General features: G+C 26.8%; 1 protein-coding gene across 2 annotated transcripts in view; it reads left to right on the top strand.

The window, feature by feature from the left end:
- The window catches only part of LOC136083683 (uncharacterized), a 34930-nt gene extending 30130 nt beyond the window's left edge, over nucleotides 1–4800 (top strand). For both annotated transcript variants that reach the window (XM_065803258.1, XM_065803259.1), the window contains 6 exons: nucleotides 1203–1362; nucleotides 1524–1746; nucleotides 3165–3240; nucleotides 3340–3389; nucleotides 4041–4277; nucleotides 4619–4800. In XM_065803258.1, the coding sequence (XP_065659330.1) occupies nucleotides 1203–1362; nucleotides 1524–1746; nucleotides 3165–3240; nucleotides 3340–3389; nucleotides 4041–4277; nucleotides 4619–4695 (823 nt within the window). In that variant the 3' untranslated portion in view covers nucleotides 4696–4800. The remainder of the gene's footprint in view (nucleotides 1–1202; nucleotides 1363–1523; nucleotides 1747–3164; nucleotides 3241–3339; nucleotides 3390–4040; nucleotides 4278–4618) is intronic.
- The last annotated feature ends 15206 nt before the right edge of the window (nucleotides 4801–20006 follow it).

Here is a 20006-nt window from a genome sequence, read left to right as displayed (position 1 = left end):
ACGAAAGTATCCACTTACACAATGTGCCACCAGGAAGTTTTATACCTCGCCTAATTAGATCTTTTAAATAACTACTGTACATTTTAAAATGAATAAAAGCTAATCTTAAAGCATATAAAATCATTATCAATTTTGCTTTTGTGAACCATGTGTTCAGCAATAAAAGCACAATTTTACTGTCTTGTTTAATTGTCTAAGTCATCTAGTATGTTGAAAACCTAACTCTCCTTTTCAGTTAGTTGTTAAATACATCCATCATAAAAATGATGTTCTGAGCAGTCTGAAAAGTATCAAATTATGGTAGTAATTTAGTATATACATGAGCGTTAATATAAATTTTTTAACACCTTGTGGAACAGAAAATAAATATGCTTTAATTTGCCAAAAGCTTTCTCTAAAGGATCAGTTAAAAACTCACCAAGCATAATAAATTGATGATCTCAAATTGTTTTAAGTAAAATGCTAGTTATGTCTGTTAAAGCACTTAATGTGTGAAATATTGTATCTGCAGTCATTATGTTAAAATTTTTTATTAATATATAATTAAGTATACTAATATAGTTTTGTATATTAAACCTCTTAGTGCGAGATATTTTATCTGCTATCATCAGAGTTTTTATTCTACTTTTATGGCTTTTTACATATTTTTGTACAGTTATGCTATTTTCAATAAATTTTGTTGACAATTATCTTTAGCATTTTGAATAAAGATCAACTATCATGCTCTACAAATCAGAAATTTTTCATACATTTATAATTTTCCGTCTACAAATAAAAACTTGTAATTTGTTTTCAATATCTTTAACTACAACAATATCTTTAACTTGTCTCTAGTTTGTTTTCAAAACTGTATATATAAATATATATATATATATATATATATATATATAAATATATATATATATATAAATATATATATTTATATATATATATATATATATATATATATATATATATATATATATATATATATATATATATATATATATATATATATATATATATATATATATATATATATGTGCAGTTATTAGAGTGAAAATAAATAGTTTTATTAATTTTTACAATAATATATAAGTAAATTCTACTTTTATGTTTTATTTTGATTGGAAAAACAATCAATTTATTGTTTATATATATATAAATATTCACATTAAGCAATAATGTAACCATTTATAACTTTTTATGTATTCATATATCAGCACTCTGTTGACTTTGAATTTAACAATCAATACTGGATCTCAGCTCAGCGAAAATGTTTATAATTTGACCATTGCATATTTAATGCCATCGTTTTTGAAGCTAATATCGCAAAACTCACCAACAAGATTTGTACAAGATATTTCGCATTCGTATTTCCAAGTATGTTATATTAATTTTTTCCATTCATTTTAAGTTTTTTGTTTACATTATTTTTGTGTTTTAACTGATACTTGCGCATAAAAAACTTAAATTGGATAGTTTTCTTTTGCTAGAATAAAATCTGATGAGTTTTTTTCTTTTCTCATTTATAATATCTACAGTGCGATGGGTTAATTGTGGTCAAGGAGTCAATTATTCATAGTGTCAGCGCCATTGTTATCATTTCAAATATTCCCAGTAATCAACAATTTATTTTATCAGTTCCTGCGAATATCTCATTTGAAAATTATGCCGGTACACGTTGGGTTGAGTTCAAAGAAGTTCGAATTAAAGCACAATTTCCAGAAAAAACTCCACTGCTTACACTGAAAGCTGTTCTACCTGGTAAGTTGTAGTTTAAAAGTCAGTGCATAACAGGTTATAAATAAATTTATAGAAAAAAAAAAAATAGACTCAATTTTTTATAAAAAATTACAGATTACATATCACAAGGATAGCATTTTTAAACTTCTTATATTCATAAATCTTAAACGAAAGGATATTTTTTAATGAAATTTGAAATATGTAGAAAAATTTTTATCTTATTTTTTATTTATTTACTTATTATAGGTGCCCCGGGAAGTCCTTACAGTCTTATCACAGAGCTTCATGGAAAAGCATTTGAAAGGAAGCTCATGCCTCTTTCCTTACTAATTTTATAAAACTTGCCCAGAGGTGGCATTGAACCACAAATCTCTAGTTTCTGAGGCAAGCGCGCTAACCACTCTCTAGGCTGCTTAAATCTTAGATCTCACTCATGATGAAACTAAAAAAAAGTTATGATCTTAGGAGACGTAGTTCTAGAAAAGGGGCAATTAGGGGTCGGGATGGAGTTGGGTTAGCTCCAATTACCTAAACTTTTTGAAAGTTATCCTCATTTAATACCAGTATTAACATCCTAGAAATTTGAGTATGCCACTTGGCTCTTGATACTTATCTTGAACAACAACATTACTGGCTACTTGCCCAGTAATTTTCTTGTTATAATCTATAATTTTTCCCCAGGCCCCGGTTGAAAAAAACATTGTTTTTTACATTTTTGGAATAAGGAAAAGTCTTCTGATGATAAACAAAAAAAAAGTTCTGGGGATATGTTGCAAGATCTTAGAGCATGTTCCTATGCACCGTGTTTAGATACTACACCTCCATTTTGACATTAATTTGTCATAAGCGTAGCTTATTAAGCACGATGTAGTTTAACGTTTTCTTTGGTCAAAAAAATGTTTTTTTGGCTATGTAATAAATCTGAATGTCAATTCATTGAGAAAGTTTTTTTTAAAAAGAAATCAATTAATATTGTAAAAATATTGAAATATTTGAAATATAAATACTTGAAAATAAATATTTGAAATATAATAACTCATATTTGCGGCCTTTCGTTGCAGTTTTAATTATTTATTATATATAGCTAGATTTTTTTTTTTTAAATACTACTTTTTTCAACATTTTATAAAATATAACTTTTTTTAGCTCGAGAAGAAGTAATAAAAGCTTTCAAACTTTTTTATAACCCGTTGTTAATATTACGGTTAATAACTACTATCATATATTATTAATAATTATTATTAATAGTATAAATTACAATTGTAACTAATGTTATTATTAATTATAATTAATATAAATTATAGTTATTATTATTATTGGTATTAATAATTTTATGGTTAATATAATAATACTAAAGTTATAATTAAACTTTACAATTAAATTGAAATTAGAATAAAATTTGACAAAAAATAAACTAAAATAAGATTTTTTTTATTTAGAAAGTTATGGGCGCGGTGTATATTGGGATTCATTAAATTTACATATATATGTTTGCATGAATCAGGATGTTATCAAGTAGGTTTAATATTCTTTTTTATTGTTGTTGTTACCTTTTGGGTTTTGAGTTTTTATCAAATTTTTGTGAAATCAAATAACTTTGTGGATATTTTACAGTACAAAAACAGCATGTTACTACTCTAAAGACGAAGGTAAACATTGGAAAGGTAATTTTGAAAGTTAACTTTTAATCATAATGAGTTCAAGATAGTTGTTTATAAGTATTTTATACGCGTTTTGTAATTATCGCACACGCTTTATTATTTATATTATACACATTTTTAAATTGTTATACGGTAGACTCTCAGGGAGTTCTCAGTTGGTTAAAGCAGTTTAACTTTAGTAGTAAAACTAAACTTTAGTAGCACCTGTAGACTCTTTTGTACAACTCTTATTCTAACGTTTATTATACGTCCGTAAACATAAAAGTAATAACTTTTCATTGCATAACCTGCGCTAACCCTAGCCCATCAGTCGATAAATGTACACTCACTGAGCCTGTTATTATTTAAGTTACTTCATGTATCTAAACTCCACTGGTCATACTCATATAAACCCCAAGTTGCGGACGTAAAGGACGTCTGAATAGGTGTATGGAAAGAGAGCCTACTTTACTATAGGCTCTACAATAAAGTAGTATATATATATAATACTTTATGACAAAGCCTACTTTAGATTTTGATTTCTAGATAAAGATCAAAATCTAAGGTGGTCTCTACTATAAAGTAAAGCCTACTTTAGATTTTGATGCCTATTTACAGAAGAAAACTTGAGAAGTAAAAATTAAAACGCTCTGCAATTCATTTTATAAATTTTAGATTTAGATATTTGCGTAGGATCTATAATTGGACATCATTCAATAACAAGAGAACTCTACGCAGTTCATAAAAATCGAAAAACCTACTTAATGTTTCACGGCACTTACAAAAAGTGGCTGGCTTTAACAAACAATGATTATTTAGAGCGGGTTAATAGGTATATTGACTCAAGTAGACGAAAAAACTTAGAAGATGACAGTGATCAAGTGTTTTCATTTGGTACAAATCAATGGATGGGTAGTTTTTTAATTTCTAAACATCCGTTTAATTTCTAAATTCAATTAAATATTTTTAAATATATCTGTAAGAAATTATAAAAATCTAATACTTCCTCATCACAGTTTTAAAAAAAAATGGAAATTAGAGAGATTTCTTTTAAGCAATTTTGTACTATTAACTTCGTAACTGTCAATATTTTCATATGAAAACCATTTGCAGTATTAGGAGTATAACATAAGATGAAATAAAGTCAATATATTTATTGCTACTATTAAAAATATTTCAATAAATAATTTTCCATGGAAAAATTTAAAAACAATAACTCAAACTTTATCAAAAATAGTTTTCATTTCATTTAGGCAATTTTTATGGATTGTTTGTTCGTAAATATTCAACTAAAGCTTGGACCCAAATAGTAAAATGGAAAAGACAATAAACTTTAAAGTTTATATTTGCTGTATTGTTATATTATTGTATAAACTGTGATAAAATTTTTTTATAAATTATTTTATTTAAAAAAAAAAAAAAATCTGTTACTAAATAACTGTTTATTTGTTAAGCTTAGTTGAAAACTGGGGTTGTAATATTTATTTGAATTTTCATGCTATATTTCCCTATACAATGTTTTTATATCCGAAGATACTGCTTGCTTAGCATAGGAACAGCCACAATTAGTCATTAAGACTAATCCAAAGTAGCGTCCGTTATTATGACCAACATTTTTGCGTACCGAAGTTCTACTCAAGCGCTGAGTTAGCGGTGGCAGGATTTGAACTCGTATTGTATAATACAATAGTCCGGGTTTTAACTTTTCGTTTGACGCTGTAACCAACTGAGCTATCCAGCCATAATAATACCGGTTTAGCAGCGTGTATATTTACAAACTCAAGTTCTCTTGTAACGGAAATGTTTGCAAATTCATTTTTAAACCAAGGAAGTTGTTAATTATCACGCTTCTAGTTTGCATGTTTCAAAAAAAATCTAAACATTGTGTAAATAATGTTACCAAAAAAAATTACTCTCAGCAACACCAACACTATAAATATAGTTTTGTTTCAACAGCATAAATATACCGTTAAATAAACATAAATATACCGTTTGATGAACAACAGGCATATTTCTTTTAATACTATATTTTTAATTAATATATTTTAATTTATTTTAATTAATGGTTACAAAGTTTCTTTGATGACTTTACAAATGAAAACTTATGAATATCCCAAGTTAGCACAATTTAGTTGGTTCAACATTGTCCAAAACATTTGTTATTGCTAGACTAATGAAGCATTATAGTTATACGTAGTTGCAAAATGCACTTTGTTACTTAGTATCAAAAACAGGTAGTGTTGTTTATTTCCTCCAGCTTTTTGCCTCACAGTGACCAAAATAAACTTAAGCTGGAGTTGAACCTTTGGACGGTTAAACTTCAACTAGATTATTATAAAACGCAACCATGTTTTAAGTGTAAGTGTGTTTTAGTCACAAGGGTTGCTTTAACTTAAAGGTTACACTGTACGCAGATTAAAAGATAATAAATAAATTTAAGAGAATAATAAATAAAAGTTTGAAAAAAAATATTAGGTAGCTTAAATGTCATGCTAACAGTGGTCAAAATTACATTTATTAAAAGAACTTTCGGTATAAAAAATGTTATTTTTCTCTATATTTTTTGCCAGATTATAACCTTTTTCTCCCGATTTACTAATTTTGACTTTTTTACAGAAAAGTTAACAGTTATCCGATTTAGGGGTTATTATCCGATAAAATTAATAATAAAGGAGTACACAATCAGCATCTTTATTTCCTAGAGAGAAATACTACAGTGACGCCTAATATAATTTTCATAAGTATCGTTAATTATCTCTTCTAAAAACGCACAGTTATAATGTACTTTTAAAAAAGAGACTAACAACTGGAACAAGGTTGGTGCAAGTTTATGTCTTGTATTTCTGTATCCGATTTGACTTGATTGCTTATGGCTTATTGATAAAAAAACTTGGTTCTTATAAAATGAACAAACGTTCAAGATTGGTTTAAACCTGTTTATAATCTATATATATATATATATATATATATATATATATATATATATATATATATATATATATATATATATATATATATATATATATATATATATATGTATATATATATATATATATATATATATATATATATATATATACATATATATATATATATATATATATATATATATATATACATATATATATATATATATATATATATATATATATATATATATATATATATATATATATACATATATATATATATATATATATATATATATATATATATATATATATATATATATATATATATATATATATATATATATATATATATAGATTATAAACAGGTTTAGCAAGTGATTTTGTGGTATATTTATGTTGTCTCATTCACCTTAATGCTCATTCACCTTAATGCCCATCCAATCTAAGAATCATTTATTCTTAATACCATCTTTTTTTTTTTTAATCTTTATTTATTCACTAATTTTATTCACATTTTTATCTTTATGACTTGTAATTGGTGATTACTTTCGACTTCTAAAATTTTTTGCGTTCATTTTTAAAATGTTTACTTGTAGATATAAAGTGACTTTATTTGTAGAAATTTAGTGACTTTTTACTTGAGTAAATAAAGTAACTAAAATACAATAGTTTTGAATTTCATATCGGGTAATAAATTTGTACAAATTCTCAGTTTCTTTGGCTGTTATAAATTTATCAAAATCTTCAGTTTTAATAAATTAATACTCTTTTTTTTCTTTTAAATTATCTCAATTTTGACAAAAATTACTAAAAAACTGTTGTTTTAACCCATGTGTTCGGGTCTAATAATTTTTAAAATATCTTTTTATTCATATGTATACATATATAAAGACACACACTTACGCGCATATATATCTATACATACATACATACATACATACATACATACATACATACATACATACATACATACATACATACATACATACATACATGCATACATACATACATACATACATTTTGTATATATATTATTATACATTTTTTTTTTAATATGAAGTTTTACATTTACCAATAATACAATTTTTATACTTTTAATAAATTATGATAAAGAAAATAATCACTATATCAATAAGAAAAAAAATTAAAATAACAAAAAAAAAGAGGTAGACTAGTTTAAATAAAAACTTGCTATCTGATAGACGATCTAATGATCTTGTGGCCAGAACCATATAATGTTATAATAAAATATAACTTAAGACATTAATAAATATAAATAAAAACGAAAATGACAAAATGCAAAAGCAAAAGAGCGTGTTTATATAAATTTCTTATTTTTAAAAGCATTTCAAAATATTGTCATTAAAGTGAATCTTCCTAAAGACTGGGAAGATAATTGATAAATTAAAATTAGGTAAAACGATTTTGTTCAAGAGATTAGGTGCCGATAAGCTTTACAGAACTGATTGAACTTTGTTTTATAAAAGGGTTCATAGAGTAATTCATCACTTCATAGTATATAGAGCAAACTGGGGTAAAAGTAAACGAAAAAAAAAAAAAAAGATTGGTTTATCAATTTTGTTTCTTTTGCATTTATTGAAAGTTAAAATAAAAATCTTTAAAAATGCGAGGCACCGTATTGTAGAGATTTTTGTGCTCTATCTAGAGGTGTAAAAAAAAGTTTTTCAAAAAAATCCTAAAACTAAAATTAAATGTTACTAAACTAAAATGGCTGTTTTGTAGAAACTTTTAAGACGATCGAGGTTCTCTTTTCAAAATTGAATTTGCTAGTTTCGGAAAAAAGTTATGAGCAAAAAACCGATATAAATGTTTTTCGGGGGAAGAGTAAACATGCTAATTGCTCACACTTTTGCATTAAGATGAGTGCGTCTAAATTAATTAATAGTTGTTAATTATTTAAAACGTAAATAAATAACAACTGTTAATTAGTTCATATTAGTTTTAATTAATTTTGCTTGATTTTCTTAATATCTTAATTTAGTTTTAACTTTCTTAACATTTTAATTAATTGGTATTAAAAATAAACCTAGTTTACTTTTTACCAATTATAAGGGGAAAAGTAAACGTTTTTTTTCTTCATAAAAATCGAGTCTTTTTTTTTTCAATTTTGAAAATATTTTCTCTCAATTTCTATATATTTATATAATGTAAAAAATTCTCTATAAAATAAACAAAAATAAATATGAAATAATTTTTCGTTAAAAAAATAATTAAATTTGAAGCTAAACCGTTTACTCTTACCCCAGTTTACTCTACTTGCGTTTTTATTTTTTTGAAAAGAAATCTTCAAAAATCTGAAATGGCGGATCGATTTTACATAGAAATATAAAAAACATTTTTTTACACATTCACTTCATAAATATTAAGTACTTTAATATTTTTAAATAAACACTATGTATGTGAAAAACAATTTTCAAAACAAAGTAAGCATTTTGCGTGTTTCTGGCGATGATAAAAATTACACAACTTTCTTTTGCTTGTACTTCCCTAAGCAATATTTGTATAATTAATATAACAATCTATAAATGATTAATAGAGTTGGATTAAAATGCTTTTATTCAAAAATTTTCTTGACTTATATAGGACTCCTACATTTTTAGAGACTTTAGCGCAAATTTAATCAGTAATTCTCATCAAGATAAATGCCAAGAAGACTATTCAAAGTTTCCTTTTTCACTTTCAAATTCATCAAGAGTTGAAACAGAATGTATTTTGTTTTATCAATGTTTAAGCTCAATTTGTTACATTTCCACCACTTAGATACGCGTTAAAGTTTTTTATTTATATCAGAAAACAGCTCATCAATATTACTGTTTGATAAGAATAAATTTGTATTATCAGTAAACATAATACACTACAAATTAGCTGGTTTACTTAAATCATTGATTTAGCATATAATGATGGTTTTAAGTAACGCTCTTAAATGTCACGCGTCCAATACCCTTCCTAGTTTTGGTCATTCACTTCGTTGTAGTTAGTTAGCCTCTTCTAAAACTTTATAAATTCACTTGTCCAGGTTGCTTACCAGTCAGATAGAATTGCTAACACTGTTGCACTAATATGATGTATCAATCTCGAAACCTTAATTGACTTAAGGTGATAGGCCTATGAAAAACTTTTTTCAAGCATCGAAGTTATATTTACAACAAAACTAAGCAGTTGTTAACAATAATTATGAAACTAAACATAAAATCAAAAAAATATATAAAAAAGTGCCTCGCTAGCCTCGAAATTTTATTAAAAAGTGTGAAAAAAAAACGAAAACTTCAAAACACAATTTCTCAAAAATGACAATAAATCAAAACTCCCAATTTGGTATGGTAGTTCTACATATGTATAAAATTCATTTGTCATAAGGTTTTTAAATTTGCCTCCCTAGTTCAGATTATATTGACTTTTAAACTTGAATATATACTTTAATGAAAAAACTCCGGCAGATAAAACCACATTGTAGCGCCCCAAAATAAGTAATTTTAAAAATCTTATGACAAATGATTTCTTCATGTATGAAGAACATATCCTGCAAATTTCAGCTTAATTGCTGAATTTAAACTGGAGATCATGTTTTAAAATTCTAAAAAAAACTAAAAATCTCAAAATGAGAAAAATCAAGTCAAAAATTAAAAATCAAAATTTATGTTTATAAACACTCCTTAAAAGCTACCAGAGCTATATGAATCTGTTTTTTCAGTATCTAAGTATCCCTTATGAAGAGATCTAAGTTTTTTTTTTTGCTCTTTACATATTGAAGTTGATTTACGACTCTTGCTTACAATTCCCTTTTGGCCCTTTAAAACCAGTTTTGGAATAGTCACTGACACTAACAATCCAAAGTAACTTAAAACAGATTTTACCTCATCTCCACCATCATTATAATGAACCATTGCAGAGTTTATACAAAGTTCAAATGTTCTTCTGCTTACAAAAATGTTTTTAGGACAACGAGTCCATAAAATTGAATGAATGAAACCCAAAATTCAAATGAATGCTTCATTTGAATTTCGGGTTTGACCATGTAAACATTTTCTAAGCAAATCGTCATCAGATAAATCTTTAAAATAGGTTTTACTATATTCTGAATAAAGATAGGTAAGTTAATTTTGTTAGTGTGAGTATTTTTACCTTTAAGCTTGTCTAGTTGCCACTTGCACCAGGAATATTCATCCCTAGGACACATAGAACGACGAATGCTATTATCACTGAAATTTGTGCTGCGCCACAAAACTGCTCCTACTGCTTTTTTCATTGCATAAATGTTTTTAGTTTTATTTCTAATTGCAATGCATAAATAATTCTTCATTAAGTTAATTGCACTATTAATCAAATTTCTTTTTCCGTGTAGGGGTTTCTCTGTTCCTTTATACTTCTGAATGATTTTTCGCAAGCGTGTACCAAGTCGTTTCTGCGCATGCCCAATGCATTCTAATTTTATTGGTTGAATACTATAATTTTTATATGGGTTAGGTTCTTCAACTTCTCTAAAAGAGAAAGTATCACCATCCCCTAGGTATTCATAATAAATCAAATTGTATTTTTCAACTGATTGAGAAAAGATTTCGAATGCACCAGCTGCTTCCATTGCACCAGATGACTTTGTATAATTAATGTGACATGTGTGATCTGCTTTCTGTTGTAGGCTGGTGATCCTCTATATTTTTTCCACATTGAACAACCTTTACAATGCTTAGAAAAAGCTTTAATACCTATATTTTTGTTATTGACGACAGCGGCTACAACACCATTTAGTGATGTGAAACCCCGCTTTTGCCAAGCGCCATCAATTGTTACTCTTTGTTTTGTTGGAATATTTAATGTATTGTCTTGAGCTTCTTCAGCTGCTTTTTTCATACTATTACAAGCAGCCTTCTCATATGCTGTATAAATTTTATTGTCATTAAGGTTAAAGAATGGTGTTCTAGATAAAAGAAACATATTCATGCATTGGGAAAATGTTTCCATTGCAGTAAAACCTTTACCAATTTCACAAAAACCAATTACTGCTCTTGCATTTGCTTCGTAGATTTTAGAACCTTGATCATGATTTTGTTTAATACATTCTTTTGATGTATAAACAGATTTATACCATTCGCATGACTCGCATAAAAGTTCTAAATTATGGGCAAATCCCTTTCTCTTCTTTCTGTTATCACTGACAGTTATTTTTTTATGGCCACATTCAGGACATACTAACAAAGGTTGAAATAAACTCCTAAGTATAGAGAAATTAATAAATAAAAAGTAATCAACTTCCTGCCTTATTACTTCACTATTGGTATTGAGATTAGTTTGATCTATAATTAGCCTTTTTTTTCTTATGCGAGATGTAACTTTTTCTGGTGAAATATTTGAAAGATTTGTTCTTGAATGTTTGTTTACAGGAGGGTTCTTCTTTCTTTTTCGTGAAAAATTCTGCTTGTTAATTTTCACAAAGACATTCCAATTATACACAAGTACAGCTTGTTTGATTTAAATCAAGAGATGAAAGATTCATAAATAATGATTTTATACCACAACCAATATTAAACAGTTTAATATGATAATTAATATAAAAAAAAGTGACTTAAAAGCATGACCAAAAACACCGCAGATCAATATTATATATTGGAAAAAGAAACTTTACAAGATGTGTCATTTTGGCCATCTAATTTGGGTAAAAAAAAGTCTCAACTTTTCGTTGCTATGGCGTTGCTAAGGCAAATAAATAAACTAGCTAATAAAATATGTTATTTTTAACCCTTTTAGTTTGATCAAACCTAAACTAGTCATATATCAGCAGATAGAGGATAAAAAAATTTATATAAAAACAATAAGTTAGCTATTTTTTCAATTTTTGATCAAAAATCTCTATTTTTCATAGGTCTACCACCTTAACAGATTAAATACAAGTTGCTAGCAAAACTTTTTATTATTCTTTACTCTCTTCTTGATAGTGATTGACCGAAACAGAAAATAATCCGAAACTGAAAAAAACCGAAATTTTGGTTTGCTATTTCGGTACCGAAACCGATATTTGGGCAAATATCTTTGCGAAACCGATACCGACATATCGGCTAGTCAAAATTAATTTCATTAAAAGTTTTCATTTAAAAATGCAATTTTACATTTGTTATTTTTCTATACGTGTATTATGTTAGAATTGATTAAACGTGCTTCGCAAATTAATATTTAATACAAAGTTGGCAATATAATTTAAAAGCGAAATTTAACAACTGGCAGATTTTCTCTGTAAAACAAGATTTTTTCAAAGTATTTTGTGAAAATTCTCAAAATATTTTGTAAAAATTCTCAAAAATAACTATTTTTCTAAGTTTGAAAAAAATTTAAAATCTTACAAATTTTTCGGTTTTCGGTATGTATTTTAACCAAAATTTTACTTTTTACCGAATTTATAAAAAGTACCGAAACCGAAATTTCGGTTATCGGTTCAAATTGAAATTTCGGCCGAAACCGATATCGAAACAGAAATTTGGTCGATCACTACTTCTTAAGACATCTGACAACCCTTAAAAGCAATAACGCTTTTTAACCCCCATGCCTTGGATGACACCCTTTATTCAAAACCTTATATTTCTATAATGTTTGCTGATGATAGCAACATTTTTATCTCCGAAAAATTATAAACGAACTGTGCGTAGAAATGAATCAAGAATTAGAAAAAATTTCTGGATGGTTTAGGGCAAATTAACTTTCTATTAACTCAACTAAAACGAAGTCAAATCTTCTCTTCCAAAAGTTGTTTATTGAAAATAGAGAAATAAGTAGGGATAGTGTTACTAAATTTTCAGGTGTTTTTATTGACGAAAGTCTAAATTGGAATAAACATATCGCCTATTTAGGTAGTGAAATATCTAAAAGTATCGGAATAATATACCGATCACGCCATTTATTGAAAAAGCCGCTACTCAAACAAATCTACTATAGTTTTGTTCAACGTTATTTAAATTACGGTAATACAGCATGGGGTAGTACCTATAAAAGCAAACTAGAACCTCTCTATCGTAAACAGAAGCATGCTATACGAGTAATTTATTTTAAAAATAAAAAAGAACACACAAAACCTCTTTTTGAACAGATGTCTTTACTAAGATTGTTTGAACTAAATATATATAATGTTCTAAGTCTTATGTATAATAGTAACATGCAAAAAACTCCTTCAATTTTCTAAAGTCTTTATAAACAAAAGCCAGAGTATAAATACCTGTTGCGCACAAATAGTACCCTTTTAGAGCCTTCATGCAAAACTAAGCTTGAGCAATTTAAAATTATTTATCGTGCACCTCATATCTGGAATAAGTTTTTATTACATAATTAAAATATTATTAACTTTGAAAACTCAAATGGCTTTAAAAAAACTATTAAAAAGAGTATTTTAAAGTATAGAAATTTACTGATTTTTTCTAAATTTGTTCACTGCTAGCTTCTTATATAAACTCTTATTTTTTAATATACTTTAATATATATTTCGAACATTGCGTTAGCAATAAACGTGGCAATAATAAGAAAAAGTAGCGATATATGTTTGTATAATTGTTATCTTACAATTATAATGTAACAATTTAACGTAAAAATTTTGTAAATATTTTTATTTTTCTATACGTATATATATATATATATATATATATATATATATATATATATATATATATATATATATATATATATATATATATATATATTTATATATATATATATATATATATATATATATATATATATATATATATATATATATATATATATATATATATATATATATATATATATATGGGGAGAACGGGGTGAGATGGGACAAAAAAATTTGCTTGCGTGCTGCGCTTTAAATTTTCCACAAAAACCATACAAATCGGCTTAAAACTATAGTCCAATGAATTATCATGTTAAATTATTGCAAAACCCATTATTTAACCATCAAATTAAGTTCAAGGGCTTGGTTTTTTAAAGTGACACTGTTTGTCCCATGTCACCCCATGTTGGGGTAAAATGGGATAATGGTTGGGTGAAATGGGACAAAAATAGAAACAAATAATTTTAAGCATTATTTTATTGTTTATTCTACTCCTTATAAAACATAACAATACACAAAATTTGTTTATGTTTAACAAAAATAAAATACCATTCTAAATGCATTTGTAACTTTGTTCAACAGGTTGCTTGATGTTTAAATTGAGTCAAAATTACGTTGATGTCTTAGGGGTAACTTTTTTTCTTTTTCTTATCTTTATCTTCTTTTTTTCTTTTACATTATGATAAAATTTCAACTAGTTCATTTCTTGTTGGTGTATCAGTCAATACCAGAGACCGAGAACATTTTCTTTTTGCACTTTTTCTCTTTGCCACCCTTTCACCCGCTTTTGGAAATGGCTATATATCTTCTGCTGTCCAATGGTAGGCAGAAGTGCTGATTTGCTGTTTCTTTTTATTAATAACTTCAGATACAATACACAGTGATGTGGGGATTGTCTGTTTGTCAGAATTGTCATTTTCTGGAATTGGTCGATCAAATACATAAGAACATAAAAAGTCGATATCACTGAAAACATATGGATCGTACGGGAAAATGCCAGCTGCTTTAAAACCATTTTGAATGTTTTTGGAAGTAAAGGCTCTCAGATAAGCTATTCCTAAATTTTCAGAAATGTCATATATCATCATAGGAGTATTTAACCATGAATCACATGCTGAATTGTAAATATTTTTTAATGGTTTGACTGAGGCTGGTAGCTTCTGACGTACAAATAGATAATTTTGTACAATTTAAGAATAAATAAAATCATTCAGTTCCAGCTGTTTCACTCTTTTTCCAGTTTTCTGGTATTTTGATGTCATTTTTAATTGCATATTGATATGCAAGTTGCTTTGTTTCTCTAACATCAAGCCCATAATGCATATTAGATGCTTGACGAAGATATATTGAAAGTTCATTTTCTTGTGTCTTATTAAAAATATATTTATGTTGTTCATCAAAGTATAAGTTACTGTAAGAAGTTTCTTTATTAACCTTTATTTTCCGCTGTAAACTTGATTTTGAAATTGTATACTCTTGTGCAGTTGCTCGTAGTGATAAACTGCCAGATTCGACAGCCATCACAGCAGCTTTTAATGTATGAGCATCAGGCTTTAACCGACTTGTCACTCGTTTGTACTTTCTTGGCATCTGAAAAATTATTACTCATATTACTCACTCCATTATAAAAAAAAATTATGCTCTTTTTAATTGCATTAACAAAAATCCAGATTAGGCTATAAATTTTAAATTTATTTTAATGAAAATAAAATATTATCACAACCCTATAAAACTTATAATGTGATTAAATTTAATAAGGCTAATAGTGAAGAACTTTATTTAAACTGAATTTAAAATACAAAAATGATTGGCATTAAAACAATACTTACTGTGAAAGATGTCTTCAGGACAAAGTAACAAAGATATCCAATATAACTATTATTATATTCTATGATAAAAAACACTTTACTATAAAGTAAACATTGAAATTTTATCATAAACATAAACATAATTTTCTGTTCACTTGCTTTTTTTCAAAAATGTTGATTATAAAAGTTAAAGTACAGTAAGTTAAAAAAATGATAAAATTGAACAGTGTCCCATTTCACCCCAATTCTCATATCTCAAGTCACCCCATCATTATTAGGTGTGAGAAAACAATTATTTTATATAGTTCTCGTAGCCATATGCTAATCATATTTCTTCAGTAGTTAAAAAAAACAACAGTGAATAATTAAAAACCATAAACATAAAAATGTATGCAAACAACACATAAATATTTAATATTAATGATGTCTTCAAAATCCAGGAAAATTGTTAGATTTTTACATATTCGCAAATAATCCGAAAAAAAAATACTTCTGAAACTTAAAAAACACAATAATATGAAAAAGCTATTGCAAACTTATAAACATATATAAAAAACTTTTGTTTTATTAAATTTTTCACTGAGATATTGCCAAGTCCCATCTCACCCCATGTCCCATCTCGCCCCGTTCTCCCCTATATATATGTATATATATATATATATATATATATATATATATATATATATATATATATATATATATATATATATATATATATATATATATATATATATATATATATATATATATATATAAATATGACTATGTAAAACGGTTCTTGATGATAAGACCTTTTGGTCTTCTGCAAGTTTTCCGCGTTCTTCTTACAGTTCGTATTACAGAAGTTTGTTTATTATTTATGTTTGTGATTTTTTATATTTATATGTATATTCAATCTTAACGAATCTTTATTATGTAATCACGAAAATATATACAATGGAACAAAAAATAAATTAAAAGTAAAAAACAAAATAAAAATAAAAATAAAATAAAATTACAAACTATCTTTATAATGGGTGATCATAATAAAGATCTTATAAAAGCAAGCTTAGATAATTTAAGAGCAGCCGCAATCCATCACTCAAGTACTTTAATTGATAAAATATTTTCTAATTCAACTTCTAAAAATATTTTTAGCGGCAATTTAGCTAATAGAATATTGGATCATTTTCCACAAATTCTAATTTACTCATCTTTTAAAAAAAGAATTATTAATTCTCGTAAAAGCAATATTTTTCTTTGAAACTTTACAAACCTAAATAGTGAAGAATTCAGGAATGACTGTTTGAAAATGAACTGAGGTAAATTAATCAAATTTTCCAATGGTAATACAAAAAAATTATATAAAGATTTTTTACTAGCTGCAACTTTCTTTTAGGCAAACACGCTAAAAAAACGAAATAATCTATAATTTAATAATTTTAACCTCATTAAAAAATCGAAACAAAGTTTTATAAAGTTCCTTACAACAAAAAATCTACATGATAAACTAATTCTTGAAAAAACATATAACAAAACCTATAAAAATTTACAAGTAACACTTATTCGAAGAAGCAAAAATAACAAGTTTTCAAACTACTTGACTACTAATAGCAATAGTTTGAGAGCTATATGGAAGGGTATAAGAACTCTTTTGAATATACGTTCGGATGATATCTCATGCCCATGCTGTAAATCTTTAAACAATACCAATATACATGATCCAGTAAAATCATTTTCAACTCCTTTATTTCAATACCTGAAAAAAATAAAACTGCAACTGAAATAAAACTGCAACTGAAAAAAATAAAAATGTTCACTCATCCCATACTGAGTATCATAAGTATTTAATAACATCAAACATTGATTCTATTTTCATTCAATCTTCTGACAAAAATAAGATATCACTTATTCTTTCTCAAGACTTCTGGTCCAAACATCATTCGAACCTTTATTCTAAAACTTCTTGCTAATGATATTTATTCTATACTTACTAAACTATTTAATCTCTCATTCGTTACTGGTATACTTCTTAATATTTTAAAAAAATGCATCTGTTAAACCAATCATAAAAAATGACTCAAAACTTGACTGTAATAACTATAAACCAATATCATTATTATCAAATATCAACTAAATTCTTGAAAAATTAATGTATTATTGTACCTACCACTTTCTTGATAGTTCTAAGTGTCTCTATGGTCACCAGTTCATATTTCGTTTAAAACACTTCCCACAGCATTACTGGAATGATTCGTGGTGCGATTGATAATGGTTTGCTTGTGGCGTGTTTGTTGATTTCTAAAAAGCTTTTGATACACAGTTAACCAAGGGATTTAAATTAAAAAATTGTATGATTGGTTTACATCGTACATTAAAAATTGTACTCGGTTTATCTCGATTAATGGGTTTTAATCTACAAATAAAGTTATTAAGTATGCTGTCCCACAGAGTTCTCTTCTGAACCCTTTATTGTTTTTAATATATATTAACGATCTGCCTAACTCTATAAATAATTCGATTGTTAATCATTTTGCTGACAATACTAATTTTCTATGCATAAATAAGTCCTTCGTACAACCTTGTAAAATAATTCAGATCTCCATTATTTATGTCGTTGGTTAAATAGAAACCGTATTTTTCTAAATATCAGTAAAAACTGAATTTATTATTTTTCATTTTTATTTTTCACTCTCAAAAAAAAGGCTTGATGATGATAATGTGAAAATTAAAATTAACAAAAATTAGAAGACTTTTCCTATCTGAACACATTTTTATGAGGGGTACTTCTAGCAAAAACCTATAATGGTACAATCAACTAACTCAATTAAATAACTCTCACATGCCAATAGTACGCTGTCTTTAATACGTCACTATGTTCTCTAACACATTCTAATATTAATTTACTATTTTTTATTCTCCTTCCATTTGAGCTATTGTTGCATTTATTTACATATTTTACAATACTCATATTTTAGACGTCAAAGGTTTTTTACAAATAAGTCACTATTAAGCAAAATTTGCATATCAATTAAAATATTTTCAAACACATGAGACATTCTTAATTACATAAAATTCCTTTAGATTCCACATAAGTAAGTGTTTTACAAATAATAAAACGTTTACTGAAAGAAGTTAGAAAAGCAAAAATGTCGGTTTATTTTGTAAAATTATTTCAAAAAATGACGCTAAAAGTTTTAACCCGTATAGAATAAAAAAGCATCAAACGTCCTTGATTACACCAAGCACATAGATTGGTTTCCTTTTAGAAAGTTGTACAATGGATACTATTATTCAAATTAGAGGATTGGAGTTATGCTAAAAGCAATAACAAACCAATTTTTGCAATATTCTTTGATTTTTCAAAAGCATTTGATCTTGTCAGTCACGACATAATGAATATTCTACATAGCTGGCTCAATTCCTTGATTGCAGCTTACTTATCTAACCGTCTCAAAAAAATTAAATCAAATGATCTCACCATTTACTGGAAATGTACTGAAGCCGTTGTACTTCAAGGTAGTGATCTTGGTCCGGTTCTGTTTATTCTCTTTCTGACACTAACGCCTGAAACCATTCTCCAAAACTATGCTGACGACATCCTGACTTATATAATTTATGATAAAGTTCCGGCCGACTTACCTCAATTCATTGTAGATAGTCACACTATGGTCTGTGGTCAATAGAAACTTAATAGCTGTAAATGTAACATCATTGGAATTAATCCTAGATGCTCCCAAATTCAAGTTATACCTTCTCTCGTACTCAACAATACTGAGCTTGAGTCAATAGTCACATTGGAAATATGCTCAATGAGAATGTTGATTGGAATTAACAATAGAAAAAAGTGCACAACAATATAAAATCAGAACTTTATTTTTAAAACTTAAAACTTTTAATAAAATCGGACACACTTAGCCCGTCCTTTTACAAGTCTGCAGGTATTATGCTGCAAAAAAATTAAACTAAAACAATTAAATCTTAATCTGCCTAAAGGTGTTAAGGTTTTAAAAATGTTGGAAAGCTAAACGGTGGAAGCAGTTGCAGTAGCCAAAGAACAAATAGCGACTCAATGTACTGCATTTAAGACATATAAAGCTCCTCGACGCACTTTGCAAAATTTTTTCAATGGAAAAACTCTGATGGGTGCATGCCTAGAGAGTTCAACAAAACTCGGAAGGGAAGATGAGCTCAAGTTATTTAAGTATGGGACAAAACGAGCTTCTATTGGAAGGCGCTAGTTCATAAGATACGCTGGGAATTAGGCAATAACTCAGAATAATCCATTCAAAAATTGTCTGCCATCAAAAAATGGTAATCTCTAGTGATAAAAAGGTGTTTAACTCTTTGATTAAGA

The sequence above is a fragment of the Hydra vulgaris genome, chromosome 08 (assembly GCF_038396675.1).
Source record: "Hydra vulgaris chromosome 08, alternate assembly HydraT2T_AEP".
Taxonomy (NCBI): Eukaryota; Metazoa; Cnidaria; class Hydrozoa; order Anthoathecata; family Hydridae; genus Hydra; species Hydra vulgaris.
The sequence above is the reverse complement of the archived record's forward strand: the minus strand, read 5'-3'. Positions and strand labels throughout refer to the sequence as shown.